The 20,906-nt window shown below is 39.5% G+C and overlaps 1 protein-coding gene across 2 annotated transcripts; it reads right to left on the bottom strand.

Moving 5' to 3' along the window:
* Positions 1 to 8,232: 8,232 nt before the first annotated feature.
* Positions 8,233 to 12,664, bottom strand: LOC140276747 (palmitoyltransferase ZDHHC12-B-like). 2 transcript variants are annotated; one of them, XM_072371550.1, is made up of 5 exons: positions 11,940 to 12,664; positions 11,547 to 11,686; positions 10,811 to 10,903; positions 9,787 to 9,953; positions 8,233 to 9,711 (listed from the first exon to the last, which is right to left on the bottom strand). In XM_072371550.1, exons 1-5 carry the CDS (start codon positions 12,034 to 12,036, stop codon positions 9,396 to 9,398), a joined length of 813 nt encoding a protein of 270 aa, XP_072227651.1. In that variant the 5' UTR covers positions 12,037 to 12,664; the 3' UTR covers positions 8,233 to 9,395. The 2 variants fall into 2 exon arrangements, with proteins under 2 accessions (XP_072227651.1, XP_072227650.1); XM_072371549.1 differs by having other exon boundaries at positions 9,787 to 9,956.
* Positions 12,665 to 20,906: the final 8,242 nt, after the last annotated feature.

A 20,906-nucleotide genomic window follows, 5' to 3' on the forward strand; every position in this document is an offset into this window, starting at 1 on the left:
AGTTCGATGAAATTAGACTCTCGTCCTACTCCTAGTCCACAAGACTATATCAGGCCTTAGATTTGTAGAGGCTATTTCCTGGGGAACAACAAGCTTTCCTCCTATATCTACCTGCATCTCCCAATCACAAGCATCCTCTAAGCTGCCTTGCCTCCTTATTATCTTATTAACTTTCTCCCCCTGTTGAACAAACTGAATTTCCATTCTCTTCATCTTAGACCCTCCTATAAGTATAAGTAAGTAAATTAGATTAAGTATAATAATACATATAAATGTGTATATGTATAATATTATTACATGAAACTAACCACGGCACTGGCATTATTACCTCATATGGCAAGCTAACATAATTAAGTGGAATTAGCCATTTCCATCTCATTAGGCTGTCAGTTTAATGTACTTTATTTCTTTTATTTAGTTTAAGGTAAAACATTTTGAATGCTGCAGCTCTTTGGGCTCTGTTTTGACAGTCTATAATTGACAGCTAAAATCTCAATTTGGCACGACGCAGTTGTAATTCTCGCTCTGAGCCACAGTGAACTTGTGTGTCTCTGAGCACAACTGTGCGTGTTGGTCGAAGACTTTTTCAGAACATGGTCAGCTTGACATAGGCTACTTCTTATGTGAGAAATGATTGAAATATCAAATAGCTTTCATAGTAAATACACATACATATCTTATTTCTAGTTGCTTTTTTTTTTTACTTTTCACAGATTTGTACTATCTGAGGTCTAGAGGACAGCCTCATTGTCTCAAGGCAAAGGTGCTCTGTGGAAAAGAGAACGCAGATTCAATGTTTGTGGACTTCCATGACAGTAGTGCTGGTGCACACTGATGCCAGAAAAAAAATAGAACTAAAACTCTAAAATATTTTACTGGCCTGGCATGTCAGAGGACATTAAACAGTGGGTCAGTATGAGCCCTATGCTATCCTACCATATATATATACTCACTAAATGAAAACTTGTTTTTATGAGACTCTAAGTCACACAGATGTGGGAAATTATCATACTTTGTTTTGTGGTTGTTGTTTTTTGTCAGGTGAACCAGTGTACTGCATGCCAGCAGTGTCATTATAAAGCAGCAGGTGGAATACACACCAATAAAAGTTAAAAAAAAACCAAACATACTAATATACATTTTAGCAGTGATATTTTATGTGTTACAGGTTGCCAAACTATTTGAGTTTATTGGGATGGACCTGATTGGCAAATTAAAAACAGCCAAAGCAGGAAATCAGTGTATTTGTGTGACGATAGATTACCTGACAAAGTGGCACCAGGCATACGCCATAAAGTCAAAGACTGAGAAAGTCAGTCAGTGAATCCTCAAATTTTTTCATCATTTCAACGCTCCCAAGAGGATCCTGACTAACCAAGGCCAGGAGTTTGTGAATGAAGTATGTGTGCTACTGACATAAAATAAATATATAACAAACATTTATCATGAATAGAATTTTGGTAATAATTTATTTAAATCTTTTGAAACTCATTTAATTTGCTGTCTTTATTCATTCCTAATACAGATCAACAAAAATGTATGCAAGACACTAGGAATCCACAGAAGCCTTTGCTCTCCCTACCGTCCCCAGACGAATGGACTGGTGGAGAAGATGAAAGGGACCATCCAGAGATATGCATTTTATAACATGTGATAAGTATTGCTTTGAAATATTGTTTGTTATAAAATAAACAGCATTTCCCTGAAGTAGTAGATCCCTGAAGAATACAGGGCGAGTTGCATTTTGTATGTTAAAGAAACAATGAACAATGTCTATATTAGTGCTTTAATCTAATTATGAAATCATTTTAAAAGGTGGATGGCAGTGTTGAAAATAACATTTCTATTGACGAAATGACCGAGGACATTACAAAGAGTCTGTTTTCCAGCAGTCTTTGGAGGACTAACCTGACATATAGTGCTCCTCTTGATTTGGGGGAAATAAAAAAAAGTCATCCAAATAAACAAAAACAAAACGGTTAGGCATATCATGGAGCACATCCTTTAAATAAAGATTGAAAAATCGCAGGGGCGTTAGTTATACCCAAGTATTCAAAACGGCCAAGCGGGGTATTGAATGCTGTCTTCCACTCATCCCCCTCCCGAATACGGACAAAATGATAAGCATTATGTAGATCCAGGGAGACAGAGCTCGCTGCTTATTAAATACCTGATGATAGCATGTGGGGACCTCAGAAAGATCAGGCGAGTCAGGAGGAGCTACAGAAGAGGAACTGCCGATTTTAGACAATTGCTGTGGCATGCCACACTCCGGCTAATTATGGGGCTTCGTGCCCAATCAGTGTAAGGATTATGCAGTCTAAGCCAGGGAAGACCTGAAACAACAGGAGTATGAGCAGCTGGCGTGATGAAAAAACTAATAAGCTCATGGTGGTTTCCAGAAATAAGCAGACTTCAAGGAACAGGCTGATGAGTGGTTACAGACGAATCTACCATCCAAAGCATTTACATTACAAGGGACAGTGAGTGAAAACACAGGAATCTTATGTAATTCAACAAAATCTGCAGCCATGAAGTTTTCATCTGCCCCAGAGTCAAAAGGTTTTATTGGCACCTCTATATTGTTACAAAGCAACACTGCAGACAATTGAGCTTGAGGGGTAATGGAAAGATTACCGATTTGGCTTCAGCCCATCTGGGTGCCCCCTTCCTCAGGTGAGCCTAGGCTTTTGGGAGGCTCGGGCAGTTATTGCGCATGTGCCCCGGCTGGCCACAATAAAACCACAGTCTCCCCTGAAACCTACGTTGGTGCTCAGGAGTTAACCTGCCCCCTCCCAACTGCATAGGCTCTGGAGCTGCCTGGACCTCAGGAGCATGGATCTCTCTAGGGTGGGGATGGCCATCCGCTGACCAGATCCTGCAACTGAAAATGGGATAAAAGAGGAAGTGACACACGGCTCCGGTCACGTTCCCGGCGTCTCTCCCGCATTCGGTTGTCTCACCGCCGTGCAAAGTCTATCAATTTGGCCAGGGACTCAGACTCATCCCGAGCCCCCAGTTCATCCTTTATGCTCTCATTCAAGGAGTGGTGAAAAATTCCCATAACCGCCGATTCATCCCAGTCACTCTCCGTTGCAAGGGTGGAGAATTCTATTGCGTGTTTGGCGACTGACCTGGAGCCTTGGCGCAGTGAGAGTAGTCAGTTGTCCGCCTCCTTTCCCCGAACGGGATGATCAAAATTCCTCGCATCTCCGTCACAAACAGATTATCGGAAGCGCAAAACGAGGGGGTTGTCCTCCCACGTTACCAACGCCTACTGCGCGGCCCGACCAGTCAGGAGACCGGTGATATATTCCACCTTGGCGCTGTCGGCCTGGTACAGAGGTTGCAGCTCAAAAACCAGAAAGCACTGGATAAGAAAACGTCCACAGGCTCCGACGTCCCCGGCGTAACGCTCTGGCGTCGGTAGATGAGGCTCACTGACAGGAGGTGGCGGCGCCGGCGGACCAGCTACTGGAGGTGGAGTAGGTTGAGGAGCGAAACCTTGTTCCAGCCTCAGAGAAAGGGCAGCGACGTTGGAACTCAGAGTCTCCAGCGTACCCATTATGCCCCTGAGGTCCTGAGCATGTTGTCCACCGTCTTCCAGATAGTTCTGTCACGTTCTGCTGAAGTGTGGACCCCAGCGCGGAGACACAGAAACTGCTGAAGTAGCTTGTATTCCAAAATGTTAACTTTATTGAGGACTTGCACACAAACACATCACCTGTGGAGTGGACAGAAGCAAGTCGGCAACAAACTCACAGGTGAGCTCAGGCACAAGTAATCCAAATAAACACGCAAGAATAAATTCAAGACGTACTCCCCAAAACACACAACGCCATGCGGACTATCTGGCAAAGAATGGGGAGAACACCCAAGTATTTATACATGGAAGATAATTAAGAGACAATGGAAAACTGGTGTGTCAGGGCTGCGTGGCATCCCCTCCTCCTGCTGGTGGCCCTGGAGTAGCAGCTGTGGCTGTGACACACCTGACCTTTCATCGACACAGTAACTAGATTTAAAATTAACAATAAATGAAATCCTACTTTTTACAGTAAAGACCTTTCAGTAATAGTTTCTCTGTGTGTGTGTCCCCTCCAGGATCACCAAAGATCCAGACGATTACTGGCAATTTGGTGGAGGATTCTGATTTTTCTGCTGTGTTGCACGTCTGTTACGGATTCATTGACCTTTTGTGGTATGTTTTGATTTGACATAGTTAGGATTCTTAAATAAAACACTGTAATGATTGTCCACAAATGTTATCAGAACTACCTTATACAGAGCCCCCAAGGGTTAGGAGAATATTGTAGAAACAATATAAAACTTAAAGGGAAAGTTCTGTTTTTTAAAACCTGGACCTTATTTCTAGCAAAACATGTGTGCATTTACTCACGATAACATTTTGGTGTAACTTAGAGTCCTTTGGACTTTAGATTGTTTGTATCCATAGATCTGCGTATATCCATATAACGGGAGTGAACCTGGCAAGGACTGCAGCCTCTAAATAAGGCATTATTTGCCATGAAACTCCTTCATTTCACCAATATTTTAAGACCAATGAACGAGTACTGTTGCCCTGTGAGTTCATAGTTGCCGTGTCGTTGTTATACGGATATACGCAGATCTCGAATGATCTAAAAAGCGTCCGAATGATTCCAAGATGCGCCAAAATGTTATCGTGAGCAAATGCATGTACGTAATACGAAATAAGGTCCAGGTTTAAAAACACGGAACTTTACCTTCAAGTGAAAAACAAAAGCTAAAAAAACACAAGACCACACCCCCCCAGCACTATTTGTTGCTTTCTCTATCCATTTCAAAGGTGAAATCTTGACTATATTTTGATAGAAAAGATAACAGAAACACGTTACACACATGGAGAAATACCATTTTTAGTTTTTCAGTTCCTCCTTGGGGGCTCTAAAGAACTGTTTGTGAATAATTAATTGATATTGTAAATTTACATCTGAATACATTGAATAAAATGGTTTTAGAATCAATACTGGTATGTACTGTATTTGTAATTCATTTCCCACAACATTTAGCATTGTACCTTTATTGATGGTGATTGATCATAATTATTCAGGAAAAATCTGTAAAATAATGATATTTTCCTGCTGAACTTTTAGGATTGTCCCTTTATTGAAAGTGATCTATCTGTCTGGCAGAGGGAGAGAGAGCTGTGAGAGTGGCAGGAGCAGAGCAGAGCAACACAGACATTTACCACTGCTCCACAAACAGTGACAGAAAGAAAAGAAAGATGCAAACACATAAACTGTGACTGTGAGTCTCCTTCTCCTCGAACCTTTCCAAACTGACCCAAAGTCGGAATTCTGGATGGTCGGATTTAGCCCCAGTTGGAATACAGGGATTACTTTGGCAGTCGGGCCAATGGGCCTAGAAAAGTCAGATTAATGAGTAGTCAGAGAGATGGGGGTCAAAAACTTCATCTGAGAGCAAAGTCTCCATCTCAAGATCAGCAGGTAAATAATGAATCACAAAGCTTAAAAGCTCCAAACACTTTTACCCTCTGATGACAGACAGCCTCCAAACCATCATGCTACTCCATCATTTTCCCACTTTAAGTTTTTATTTGTTCTCTTAGCTTTGTCATAAATCCTCTACTAAGATGATCTTAGTATGTCATGTTCAATTAAATAGATTCTTTGATTCAATGAACAGGAAAATAAACATCAGAAGCTCTTTTTCTATGAATCCATAACATTTGATGAAATAATAGAAACACAGTTCACACTGATGGCGATTAAAGTTGAATAACATCTAGCTGTAATTGTTGTTGCTTTGATCACATTAGTGAAAGGCTGTTGTGCATTGATCCCATTGAAGGCAACTGTGGCCGCCCAAGTCACAAGGAATGGGTAAGCTGAGGCTCCTCTGCTTGGGTCACAGTGACTTAGCATTAAGCTATGTCAACCCTGCAAACAATACATTTATCTACAGATGCTGAGTACTGGTTGATCATTGGCCTATACCTTAAGAGTTACATGTAGTTACTTAGAAAACAAGTTCACAATAATAATAGAAATTCTTTTTTTTCTTACAAATCTTATTAATTCATTTATTCATCTTAAAATGTACTTGTTTGAAGTACATTGATAATCTGAAAACAGATTTTCAATGAAAGTATCATAATGATGACATAAGAAGGAATAAATTGTACAAAATAAATCCAGTCAAGAGCACATTGTTTAAAACTAGACAAGTACAAGTTTGTTGTTGAATTAAGATTTAACAGCTATCATAAAGAGTTAAAGTTAAGAAGATTTCAAATGAGCAGGTAAAGCATTTAAAATCTTTGCTCCTTTTACTGAAAAACTGTCTGAGCAAACTATGTTTTACAAACTGAGACTTTATATTTTTCCACCTGAAGCAGGTCTGAGACAAGACAGCCAAACCATATGACATGTAAGAGTTACAGTAAGGCTAAACAGTCAAATGGCAAAGACAGTTTCTTATCATCCTAAAGCATATTAAAGCAGTAAAAGTTAGCCTTTATTGTTTTAGAGGTCATTTCAACATGACTTTTAAAATTCAGCTTTAGGTTTAAAAATGATAACTTAATATTTCTCCTCTGCTTCTTGCTCAGTGACATCACATTTCATTCTAACTGATCCCCTGAAGACTAAAAGCATTCAGTCTACCAGTGCATTTAATCCTTTTGCTTCCATCTGTTGTAAACCTGTCAAGTTGTTGGAATGTAACATGTTGAAAATTATCAATGTCTCTATAGATATCAGTATTGGAATATTTTAACCCTTTCATGCACAATGTCCACTTGAGTGGACGGAAATAAAAATAGATATTTTATCATTATACATTTTTTTTTGTTAAAGTTGCACATAGGCCACTAAAGTGGACATTAAAGCATCATGTTTTCTGTTTCTGTTGCTCAGATGCACAATGTCCATTCCATGTGACATTTCAATAAGTCATTAAATAGTTGGTGTAAAAAATAATAATAATAACATTCTTTTTATACTTAAAGATAAATAAAAACACTTAGGAAAAAAATCCTGATTGAGGCTTTCATAATTCGTGCATGAAAGGGTTAAGGTATACTCTCATGGAAAATATACATAGTAGTGAAGCGCTTTGAGTGGTCAGTTAGACTAGAAAAGCGCTATACAAGTACAAGTCCATTTACCATTTACATATTCTATAAAAATTAACCAGGCCACTTTGAAACTCCCAATCAATCATTTATTAATTAAAGTGTGAATTATTTTCAAAAAAGTAAAAAAAGAAAACAAATTGTATGACAGTAATGCATATCATTCAGAAGTAAATTTAATGAAATGTTACTTTGTATAGAACAGGACATTTAAATCTAACTGGAGGCAGTCAACAGTCTGTCAAACAACTGTTATACACTGAATTCAACACATTTATTGCTTCTTTACAAGGTTACTATTGCACAAGGAAAAGCTCAAGTCGAAATACCAATGTGTTGCACGCAAAGCTTTCCACTTGTTCTCAGCTCATACTCCACTATATTGTTTCAATCCAATCACTGATTAAAGTCCAAAAATCCACATATATTCTGGTTCAAAAAGGTTTATAAAAAACAAAAAACATTTAGAATATACAAAAAGCTTAAAACCATGTGCATTAAACATCTAAACATCTAGTACATCATGATTGGAATAAACGCTAGTTACATAGTTCTTTAGAGATGTATGCATCACATGAAACAAGATAACTATGAATGCCTTCACCTGCAGACTTATTTTAATTGAACATTTGAGATTTATCATAAGTACATTTCAATTCATCAGACAGGTTGTCATGGTGAGACCCAGAGCCACATGCATGTACAAGTGCATACAAAAAGACTGCACATGCCTTTCCTTACATATTAATGTGTCTTCATTTAAAAAAAAGAAGTGTTCTAAAATGAATGTGTTGAAAATTGATAAACGTTTTATAGCCTGATGAAGTGGAGAACTTGTAACTAGAGATCATTCTTTTACCTTTCACCAGACTGCTACATGTGTTGCTTTAAGCTTAGAAAGTCTGCACCTTTGTGCATCCTCCTAACCCAACTGTACAGGCTAAGTCTTCATCTGTTCAAAATAAAGCTATAGTTGCTGGTCGTCTTCCAGTAGCATCCCTGCTCTAATGCTACATTTTGTGCAAGTTAATGCTGGTTTGCAATCTGACCTTTTTTTTTTATCTCTGAAGAGTCCTTTGCACTAAACTTGATAATTGATTGCTTCTGTTACTTTTTTCCATTCATATATTTTTGTTCTGTTCATGATTGAAAAACCGACGCTTCCAGATAAAACAGACTTAATTTTCACTGTTTCAAGATGAGTCCCAGTTACACATGAGGTAAAATTGTGCTTCTTCTTTGCTGTACTTTCATTGTCATATCCACTTAGTCTTTGTGCAAACTGTCTCTTCATGTGAAATGTATCGATTATGGGAGTGTCTGCATCCAGTCATGGCTAAAAAAAGGACCAGTAGTACCATGACTGAGATTAAAGTTCTTATCCCGGCTTGGGCCTTTCTGGGTACAGTTTGCATGTTCTCCCCGTGTATTCCTTCCTTCTACTATCCATACACATGCATGTTTTGTCAAGTGATGATTATATGATTAACCCTTGAAGTGAGTGTGCACTTTTTTGTCCCTTTTGTTTCTTTTTCACCTGTCCCTGCCTTTCGCCCAATGGCTGTCGGGATAGGCTTCTGTCCACCAGGACCTTGAGCTGGATTAAGGAGGTATAGATAATGGATGGAGATTAAAGAGAACCATCTGTACACAATCCTCCATGAATAAGGTGAAATGATTGTGTATGCACTCTTCTGCATTTGTTTTGACACAGTTTTATGAATCTGTCTCCAGGATTTTTTCTTTGATAACTCTTCATATTATTGATTCATGGAGGAGACAGAATTGAGGGTTTAGTGGATTAGCTTGGTCTTGACCAACAAAAAAAGACTTATTCACTTAACTGTAGCAGATATTCCCTGTGGTAGAGGAAAGGGTGCCCTTGAATGGGTGGTAAACAATTGTTGTTATGAGAAGGAAATAAATTATGAGTATTCATACTGCGTCTTTTTTTTTTTTAGCATTTTCTGGGTTCTATGAAGTGCTTTACATGGTGTTTCTCATTTACCAACTCACTCCCTCATGCAAAGCTGTTAATCATATGAGTAACCGTTAGAAGGTACCACATTCTGACTTCTTTTATTTAAATAGCTTCCAGCCATAACATGGGAAGAGAAAGGTAAAAATGTTCCAAAATGATGGCACAAGTGCATAAGTAAATGTAAATTGCACATGAGGAAACTTTACTCTCATAACATAGTGGTTGTGTATGTGGTTGGACTCAAAAAGGTTGTTCATGATTAAGATCACTGTGTCCTTAAACTAGGTTGCTGCCTTCCCTGAAGTAAACCTGCTCCCACACTACGGTACCCCAAACACAGAAGAAACCCCATAAGTTGTGGAAGGCTCCACGGTCAAAAGGGTTTTCGTCAATCCCACAGTGTTTGAGGTAGGAGATGCGATGGCGTGACATGAACTCCCATGTGGTAATGTTGAGAGAAATCAGGTAGAGGTGGGAGCCAAGCAGGAGTAGCACAATGAGTGAGAGCAAAGCCACCAACACAGTTACTGACAGAAGTGCACCATTGGTTTGTAGCCAAAGCTGCCAGGTAGGTACATAACATAAACCTGTCCTGTGAAAACAAAGACAGATCTGTAAGGGCTTTATAGCAGTAATGAGAGATGACTGGTGATAGCATTATACTCACCAGGCGATGTACAGACCCCATAGCAGCACCAACAGCTGGATGATCAGGTAAAACACAAACCAGCGGTGGTTCCTCTCACCAACACAGTTCTCAATCCAAGGGCAATGATGGTCATAACGTCTAACGCAATGCTGACACGTCTGACAGTGCTTTGATCTCATTGGCTGCTGCTTGGAGAAAAAGACAAAATTGCACTGAAAAAAATCCCACATTTTTATGCAGATTATCTTTTTAAGAACCTTTGTTGATATCACTACCCCATAGGTAGTGATTGTGCATTCCTGAAACCATATGTAGGGCACAGAAAGCTACAAAATAACATACCTCTCATCTTAAAGGTATAGGTTGGAAAAGAAAGGTAAATATATGGGACTTAAAAAAATGTTCTCTTCCATGACAAAACAACATTTATGATTTCTTCAGGGTTCACTTTTGAAGTGAGGATAAATGTCAGTACAGATTCTCATTCCTAATCATCCAGGTCATAGCAACCATTTGTGCTTTAACACAACTGGACTTGAAATAAAGTATAATGAAAAAAAAAGTCCACTTGCTTCCTATTTTGAGCACATAGGACCATGTTCTCAGTTGACTCAATTAAAAAAAATCCATCTAGTGTCATGGACAGAGGACACATTCTGACTTTAATTAAAAGTGAACATATAAATTGTCATGAACACTGTTATGCTCATTTGAGAGAGAAGATGAAACACAGCAGGATGCTATAGGACAACAGTTAAAAGAATTTTTTTGTAACTAAGCCTCATTCCTCTATCTTCTTATCTCTCACCTCCTCAAATTGCATGTCAGGTTGGGTGGAATAAGACACAGCAGAGGGAAGCCAGAAAAGCTATCGAGTATACACAGAAGCAGAAGTGTTCATTTTTACGCAGCAGTCAGGCTAAGTTTAGAAGGTAGCCGAGTTTTAAAGCCCAGCAAATGTGGTCTGTGAACATATTTTAATGCAGCCTAATCATCACCTGCTACATGAGCAAACAGCAGGGTGGAACTGTGGGCAATTTACCTGCAACAGACAGGAGCCACAGCGGCGCTGTTGCAGAGATTTGGTGGTGGGTAGGATCATGTCTTGCTTATCCCCGGTCAATTCCAGCATGTACTAGCACAAGAACGGATAGACACTGGTCAGAAAATGCCCTTAATTTGTCACAACCTGTAATGCTAGTCTGTCCTTGCATTACACATGAATATATATTGTAACATAGTACCCTTCAGTCAAATTCAGTTTGTTACCACTGGTCTGACACAGACTTTCTCATGAGCTTTTTAATCAGCTGTTTATGTCCGGTAATAAATAACTGGCAAATAACTTAGGCTGGTGACAAAGTCTTCATACAGTGTGGTATTGCCATTGCTGCTCACATACAAAAAAAAAACTTCTTAGCACTGCATGAGCCCGATTCTATACCTGCATGCCATGAAGGAGCTCTGAGGTGCAGGGCCAGCTGAAATCAATGAGTTTCCCAGGATATCGATCTGACCCTCTGACAGAGTGAATATAAACTAATGATTGAGGACATGGTTTTTGTTTGTTCGGTTTTCATGCAAAAATGTATTAATTTCCTGCATCACACAAATATTTATACATCTTAATTTAAACATACATTATACTTTATATAACCATTTTTACCAGCAAGCAGGCTTCTTGTCCAAGTCACAATATATTTTGGGCCCTGAAACCAGTATTCATAAAAAGATTAATATTACATGTAACAACAGATGCAAATTAATTCATAGATCACCTGTAAGTCCCTGTCGTCTGACAAGATGAAACCAGGGTCCATCAGAGAAACAGCAAAATAGAGCAGTACTGACACCAGCACCAACAAGACGAAGAGCACAGGCTGAAGGAGCTCACCCATCTCCTCCTGCTTTCTCAGATCTATCAGCAAATCACATGTTCACACTTGTGCTATTCATAAAACTCCAAAAGGTCGGTTCCGGCCCACTTACTCTAACATCCTAATCCTAAATACTTAATGGTAAAGCCAATTTAGACAACAACATTATCATTGTGATTTTCATTTTGGCAACATCGACAATGAGCTTCTTTAATTAATTCATAATCTTGAAACGATAGAAAAAAATGATGCAACATTTTGTATTATGATTATGTAATAGTGTGGCAGACTTACCAGTTTCATGTAGAAAGAGTATTAACGTTATAACCCATGTCAGAATCACGTGAGCTGTTCTTGCCAGAAACCCTGAACCAAAAACATTTTTGAACATGGTCCTAGTACATTAGAAGATCCATCTCAAACAGGATCAGAATTTTCAAGCTCATGTCAAATTAACATGTAAACAAATCGTCGATGTTAACGCAACTAATCCATCCAAAAAAGAACGAAATAACATTAGTCAGAAAATGAATGTTTGTGTTAACTGGCCTGGTCAGCCGCGTCCACGTAAATTCATTTATCTGGATGGTCAATACATGATATTTGTATCACAATGTAGTTCATGGAACTTAAATAAAAAAACTAAGATTCTGGTGTGGGGAATACAAACTATACGTTTCATTCCACATGATTTAGTATTTGTCCAGCACAAGAGGTACTAAAACCCTTGACAACAAAACGGCGTCATCACAGTTCGATCCAGATGGCGGATCTTGAAGAATAGTCTGGATGGGTCTAGAGTAGCCTACAGTTGGTGCTGTGTAGATCAGTCTGTGTATCTTCGGGTTGTTCGCAAAACCAAAAGGAGAAAACCGTAAATTCAATCTTTGTTTAAAATTAAAAATAAAACGTCTTGTTTCTGCATTAAAAAACAACAACTAAATAAACAAGCAATTAGTTACAGTTTCTTTTTGTTTATTCCTTTTCCGTTTTTTCGCTGGGAAACCACAAACGGAAGTCACGTGGGTTACTCGTTTTTCATAGTGCTCTAGTTTTTCAATATAAGATAAAAATCACATGGTTTGTCCTTTTAATAAAAAAAATTTCAAGCAAAAAAATGAAAAATCCTAATTTCAATATTTAGCTCTTGCAAATTCAATTTTTGTTTATTTGGGGCCGACAGAAGCGCAGCGTACAGACAGGAATCAGATCTGAAACTTCAAAATAAAAGCTACAAGGTTTATGAAATCTATCCAGGGATGGATGGATGGATGGATGGATGGATGGATGGATGGATGGATGGATGGATGGATGGATGGATGGATGGATGGATGGATGGATGGATGGATGGATGGATAGATAGATAGATAGATAGATAGATAGATAGATAGATAGATAGATAGATAGATAGATAGATAGATAGATAGATAGATAGATAGATAGATAGATAGATAGATAGATAGATAGATAGATGGATGGATGGATGGATGGATGGATGGATGGATGGATGGATGGATGGATAGATAGATAGATAGATAGATAGATAGATAGATAGATAGATGATCAGCTTGTCATCAAGCTCTGCAGTGGCCTGGTGGAGGAGGGAAACATTGAAAACATGCAGGGCAGTGGGTCATGAGGACTGGAACTGAGAAACACTGCTTTACACCCTCCTCTTCCCGACTACGCATTGAGAGTCATATCCATGAAAATCACCAACAGTGCACAGCCCTGTCAGAGTTCAACCTTGTGCCAAGCATGCAGACAAAGCTGTTGCTTTTGTTAGACAGATACTGAATAGCTAACAAAAGCGACTCCGATACCCCATACTCCCACAGCATTGCCCACAGAATCCCTCAGAGGACACGGTCGTAAGCCTTCTCCAACTACCCTAGCAACTTATTCCAAGATGATGGACAAGTCTTCCATCAAGTCTTCAGACACTGCCTCCTCAATTGAGGATATGCAGGCCAGATTGAGGAGATACTCAACAAGCTCCTTCCACCTGCTGACAATATTTTTTCTCAATTCGGATCAGCAGTTCTTTACCCAGGCCAAGAAGAACTTGAGATGGACCCTGCTTTCCCTTTCTAAGTGTCAAATGGTTTGCCAGAACATCCTTGAGGCCAACTGAAAGTCCTTCTCCATGGCCTCCCTGAATTCCTCCCACATCCAAGTTTTAGCTTCAGTAACCACCACTGCTACAGCCTTTTTTGCCACTCTGTACCTGTCAGCTGCTTCAGGTGTCCCCTGGGACAACCAAACCTGAAAAGCCTCCTTCTTCAGCTTGATGGCTTCCCTCACCACTGGCTTCCACCAGTGGGTCCTCCGGTTACCACCACAACAACCTTCAGGCAACAACTCCATGAGTCGCATTTGTCCGGCAGTCTCCCCCGCCAACAGATCCAACTCACCACCAAGTGGTGATCAGTTGACAGCTCTGCCCCTCTCTTCACCCGAGTATCCAAGACATATGGCCGCAGATCTGTTGACAAGACTACAAAGTTGATAATCAACCTGTGGCCTAAGGTAACCTGGTACCAGGTACATGTATGACACATGGTGTTTGTAATTGACAATCCATAACTAACACAGAAGTCCAAAAGCAAAAGACCACTCAGATTCAGAGTAGGGAGGCCTTTCCTCCCACACCTCTCCAGATCACTCCATCCTTGCCAACATGGGCCAAAGTTCCCTAGAAGAACAATGGAATCCCCATGTAACACCCCTTCTAGGCAACACCCAGAGATTCCAAGAAGGCCGGGTAATCCTACTGTTTTGTTCATATGCACAAACAAAAGTCAGAACCTTCCCTTCTGCAACTTGCAGTCGCACATGAGGGAGAACTCTAATACCGAGGCACTCAGCTCGGGGCTAGTGAGTATTCCCACACCTGCCCGACGTCTCTGGGTGTTGGTATTAGAGAGTCCAGCCACTCCCCAGGAGTTCGGTTCCAGAGCCCACACTGTGTATGGAAGTGAGCTAAACTATATGTAGTTTATACTGTTCCGCCTGTATGTTTGTATGTTTATGCATTTGGCAGACGCTTTTATCCAAAGCGACTTACACTCATCCCAGGTAGGTACGTAGCATAAGGGGTCTTGTCTAAGGACCCCCTACTGGAGGTAGTAACTTTCTTACACACGACAGCTCAGGCTCTTTTTCCACCAGTAAGGTTAGCTGGGGATCGGCATGTCCAGGCCACTGCCTTCACCTGTAGTCCACCTCGCAATGCACCCAGCCTCCAACTTCCTTCCCACGAGTGGTGGGCCCCTCATTGAAATGGCTTCCAATTGCTTCTTTGGGCTGAGCCTGACCAAGCCCCAGGAGCCAAGGCTCAGCCCCTGCACAAGCCCCAATGAACTGCGGCAGTTCTAAATGTTGATGGGTTTATTCCTTTAAATGTTTATGGAAACAGTAATAACTGTAAGAACAAAACATTACTGGAACAAATTTCCAAAGTTAAGGCAACAACTGATTATATCTTAGTGGCAGGAGAATTTAATTGTGTCACTGATGAATGGTGGGATAGACTCTCTACCCCCTCCCCAAAGTATTTAGAGCACAAATGCAATTAATGTAGTACAAGATTTTGTAATAATTTTCTCATTTATGTCTGGCAACATGTTAACCCTACAATAAGGCAGTTATCATGATTAAGGCCTAATGGAAGTTGTCAACCAAGACTTGGTTTTAGGAAGAACTTAATAGGTTACAATCTTAATTGTATCTCAGTAAAGTACAGGGTGCATTTGTCCGATCCTGAGCAAAATGGATTTAAAAATAGTGATATTGCAGCAAATTAGTAAGAAAAATAAATATAAAAATAAATGCTGTAACTGTTCTAAAAAAAAGATAAAAGGTAACCAGTAAAGATATAGGTAATGAAATGTTCAAATTTTTATCAAAACTTAAATGCATCATCATTTTCAGAAACACATTCCAAGAATTTCTTTAAGAAAGTAAAACCAAATTCATCCTGATTTGAAAAAGACAAGTGACTCTGATTTGAAAAATGAGGAGCTAGATACAGTTCTAAAGTAAATAGTGTACGGAAAATCATGAAGATACCATCTTTTTTTGGACTGAAAAAAGAAAAACGCTGTTCACAACAATGGATATAAGGTATAATTACCTTAATACCGCAAAAAAACAAGAATAGTACAATTATAGATAATTTAAGGCTATTTACATGACTAATTTTATTCATATAGCACATGCTTTAGTGTTAGAAAAATATCATGAAGTTATATTATGAGAAAAAGCAAGTACCATGTGTGAGACGATGTTGCAGGGTCAAAGGGCGCTGTGTGCTGGAGAAGGCCTCCTATCTGTCTTATTTCAGCTTCTGTCTAAGCCTTGTTTTACTGAATGTCCTATAATCTTGTGTGGCTAGTGATCTCATAGAAGAAGACAAATAAAGATAGTATAATTTTTTTGACAAGTCTGTGTCAGCTTCCTGATATATTGTACAGACTTGTCTCCTTGCTGCAAGAATAATTGTTTTGTGTTAAATGTCTCCAGCGACTGTGAGCATTTTGAGAGAATTTTCTTGAGAACTTTGTCCTTCAAACCGGATCTCAACATCCTCTCCACCATCTAGGGTCGGAGCTGTAACTGTGCACGGGGGAGACCAAGACTCCTAACGAAAGACCTCCAGCTGAATTGTTGTTAGTCAGAGGTCAGCTTCTACTGGAAAGGGGTAAGGTGACAAGATTGTATTTTTGAATGAGTGGCCAGACTCATGGACTTACCAGTGGATTTGTGGTCAGGAAAACAACCCCTTTGTGTTGCTATTTTTTGCGAAAAATAGTGTGATATTTAACAAACAACTGTTAAACCAGTGAGGTGGAGTTAAGTCGGAGTGCTGAATACATGTTTCAGCAAAACCCAGATAATATCAAATACTTAGACAGATGGGAAAAGAAATTTGGTTTTGAAGGAAATCTTAATGTAAAGGAATGCACAAAAGTAGTGAAAGAAGAGAAAAAGGAACAACATTTTTAAAAAAATCTATCAAAAAGAAAAGCAAGAAGGAGCAAAACTTTGTGTTGGAAGGTAATAATGTATGTGATGAGAGAGAGCAGAGACAGAGACAGACGCAGGAGGGGAGGAAGAGGCTGTAGAGGAAAAAGAGTAGGCGGATCAGACAGAGATGGTGCATGCTTTGTGTGTGGAAAGATGGGACATTGGGCAAGGGAATGCAGGCGCAGAAGGAAAGACGGACAGCCTCAGGGATGCGAGACAGGTCAGCTATGACTAAGTGAAAAAAAAACAGCTTTTCAATGCAAATATAATAGTGGAGAGATAAAAAGCAATAAAATGTACAAAGTAAGTCCGGTTAAGAACACAATGTTTAAAACTAGACATTAGTACCAGTTTGTGAATTAAGATTTAACAGCTCTCTTAAAGAGTTAAAGTTCAGAAGATCTCAGATGAACAAGTATTTAAAATATTTGCTACTTTCACAGGAAAAACTATCTGAGTAAAATATGTTTTACAAACTGAGACTTTGTAATCTCTTTATCAAACCTGCCATTCTTAGGCAAAGTCCTAGAAAAAGTTGTATACCAACAGCTTACTGACTTTCTCCTATCTAACTAGGCTTTTGATACTTTCTCACAGTCTTGATTTTATGTTTTTAACCCTCGACAAAAACACAGCTAATGCAATTATGATTGACTCTAGTCTATCTCATTTCAATTTTGTGTCTGAAAAACAACAAAACCAGTTTCGGGTTTAGAATAATCAGAGGTCAGAGGTTGGAAAAAGTAGCAGCAGCTATGGCAGTGCAGGCATCAGCAAATAGTGTTATTATTTCACCCACTAACACTTAAAGTACCTCATGACTGCACGTCAGAAATAACTATCAGTGTTTTACCCAGGCCAGACTTGACTGACACACTTTATGAAAATGCAGAAATAACTGTGTTTGTAGCTGGGTCAAGCAGAAAAACCCTGATTGCACAAATACTATAGGATTTTCTGTAGTAACAGAAATTCAAGTTCTCTTAAAGCGACTGTTATCAAAAAATGACTCAGCTCAAACAGCTGAATTGGTAGTGTTAACTGAAGCTTGTAAATTAGGAAACAGAAAGATTGTTAACATTTACACTGACAGTCAGTGTCCTTTCTAAATTGTACATGTGTTTTGCACAGCAATGAAAAAACATGGTATCTTGACATCCATATGCAAATCAATAAACCATAGACTTGATCTTAGCATTATTAGATGATATTCAATTGCCAGTTAAAGTAGCAATTTGTAAATGTGCTGCACATACTAAAAACACTGATCCTGTCTCAAAAGGAAATAGAGATGAAGAAACAAAAAGGGTATTTTCAGTTACCAGCAGAAAACCTCTCCAAAGAGTAAATTCAAATAAAACATCGAGTATTATGAGATAAGCAAAAAGCAGCCACACAAACAGAAAGACAGATGTGGCAAAATTACAGTGCACAGTCAAACTTATATGAGTGACCTGAAGGAAAACCCATATTGCCAAAAAGCTTGTTTAAATATGCTGTAGTATTGAGCTATGGACCATGTCATGTCTCAGCAGGAGGGACGGTTGGAATAATAAACAAGGTTTCTACAGCGTACGGCTTTATTAATTACTCAAAGAAATTTTGTCTAACATGTCAAATATGTGCAAAACACAATCCAAAGGGTAATCTAAGACCAAAGCGAGGACAATTCCCAAAGCCAGAGTACCCTTTTCAACACATTTGTATGGATTTAATTGAACTAAATAAATGTGAAGAGAAACGTTTCTACCTGGTGATAGTATCCTAATCAAAGTGATAAAGAAAAAGAACTGGTCCAGCCCAAGGTGGGAAGGTCCATATCAGGTCCTGCTTACCCACAGCACCCACAGCAACTAATATAACAGAAAGGACTTCCTGGATTCACAAAAACGTATGGACATTGGTTTGTAAAGAGTGCGTCTCTCACACCATGCACAAGTGACTACAGGAGGACAGGCTTTGATGTCTCTCATTCAAGACTTTATTCATTGTGATGACTTGTGAATTCATGGAAACTGAAGGAAAGACATAATCGTTAGGTGACCATGTCATATGGATAAAAGTGCGCACGCCGCGCGCATGCAGATCTCCAACATAGCGCAGCACTCTGCTGAAGTGTCTCTTTAGTGTCAGTACACTCCTGTTGTGAATTAATGAAATGCAATGTGTTAATGCTGAAACCGATTCAGTTGGGAGTGATGTCTCGGAGAAAAGGACAAGGAAACTTACTTTTAAAGGAATCGTGTTTGTGATTGAAGGGCTCCAAAAGGAAAGGAGAGACCATTTTGCACAGGAAAGCACATTAAAGACAAAAATCAAAACTCTCTTGGCGTCTAAGGAAAGTGTCTCTGCTATTCAACATAATCTAAAAAGGTTTAAACATCAATTTCAAAAGGCCTCTGAGCTTCATAACACATTATTCACTCAGTTTTTTCTCCCAGAGGAGGCCCAGAGGGAGTAGGAAACATGGTTTCAGTCCAAAAGGTCTAACAGTGATGTGTTTGTTGAAGAAATATCAACATGGTTGAACGAGAATGGATTCTCTCATGATGACAATGATGATGGTGATCAAGATGATGGTGATTTGGATAAAAATGCAAAGTCTGAGTGTCAAGATGTTATTAATCCTGAAGACAGTGTGTCTAATGTGCAAAGTAAAAAGTCAAGCAGGAGAAGCTACTCTAGATCAGGGATGTCGAGTACTTCATCTGTGCACTTAAAGGCAAAGGCTGAGAAAGCAGCTTTAATGGAGAAAGCTGTTGCTTTGCTTTGCTCTGCAAAGAGTGCCAAAAGGAAAAATCCTAGCTTTGGATCAAGGCTCAACAGCGCCACCTGTCTAATCTAAGCAAGATGTGCGACCAAAAGTGAATTTGCAAACACAACCACAGGACCAAATCCAACATGGGGCCTCAATAGGAATGGTTAACACATTCAGGTCACAGTTGCAACCAAACACTAAAATGTTCCATACAACTAGATTAAACACCAACCTAAAAATGTTCTTGCAGCCTCAATTGCTACAACCCTCAGGTCAGAAGCTGTACAGGAGCAACAACTACCCAGACTTCCAAATGGACATTCACGACTGCAAAATAACACTGAGCATCATGTCATTTGTGGAATTATGTAAAAGAATAACAAAATGACCACCATGCTTGCTCAACAACAAATATCAGCTATTTTGCCACAAATAGAAATAACATTTTTTGATGGTGTGTCATTGCAATGTATGTCATTTATTAGGACTTTTGAACATTGTGTTGAAGAGAGGACCACCAGTTATCAAGACTGTTTGTATTTTCTAGAGCAATACACCAGGGGATAGCCCAGAGAACTGGTGCTTAAAACGGCTTTGTCCTTCACATTTATCCATGTCTAAGCAGGTTTCAAGCATCAACTTCATTATATCACTGTGGCAGTTTCCCCTACCACTGGTAATACCCCACCCCAGCATACATTCAGCATTGATTCAGGCTGTCTTTTATAGTGCCTGAGTAACCGGTAGGGAGTATGCTCAGTCCATCTGACTGAACCATACCAACTGTGGGATTGAAATGGGTTTGTGAATGCATTTCTAGATCGAGATCTTGTGTGAATGCGGTGAGGACCGCCTTTATGTGTGGTAAATAAGTGTAAATAGATGTGGTAATGAGGAGGGGCCAAGCCTTTAAATGGAGGGGTTCTACACTGTCCAGGCAGTCAGTGAAGGGCTGTGGTGCTGTGTAGACTCAGTGGTGTTTTTGGTTAGTACTTTGTAAATATATTTTTCTGCAGCATTTTTGCATTATTGTTTTACTCACATTTACATGGAGTGTACTTAAAGGCCAATAAATCACTTCATCTTTCTCATCAAAATTACTTGGTGTTGCAACCTTTTATTTAGACATTTTTTGGTTAAACTACACCTTTTCAAGTCAGCCTTCAGAGTTTGACATTTGGTGGCCGTGGTGGGATTGCCAAGTACATAACCATGCTGGACCTTTGCAAAGGGTATTGGCAGATTCTCCTGGAGGAGACCACAAAGTCGTATACCGCTTTCCGTTCACCATCAAGACTGTACCAGTTTACGGTAATGCTGTTTGGACTTCATGGAGCGCCTACAACGTTCCAAAGGTTGATGGATGCTGTTCTCACAGGGTTTAAATCATTCAGTGCTGCTTACCTTGATGACGTTGTCATTTTTGGCCATTCCAGGGAGGACCATCTCCAACATCTGAGACAGATCCTGACCTG

Source organism: Leuresthes tenuis, unplaced genomic scaffold (genome assembly GCF_036924035.1).
Source record: "Leuresthes tenuis unplaced genomic scaffold, fLeuTen1.0.hap1 SCAF_19, whole genome shotgun sequence".
NCBI classification, from domain to species: domain Eukaryota; kingdom Metazoa; phylum Chordata; class Actinopteri; order Atheriniformes; family Atherinopsidae; genus Leuresthes; species Leuresthes tenuis.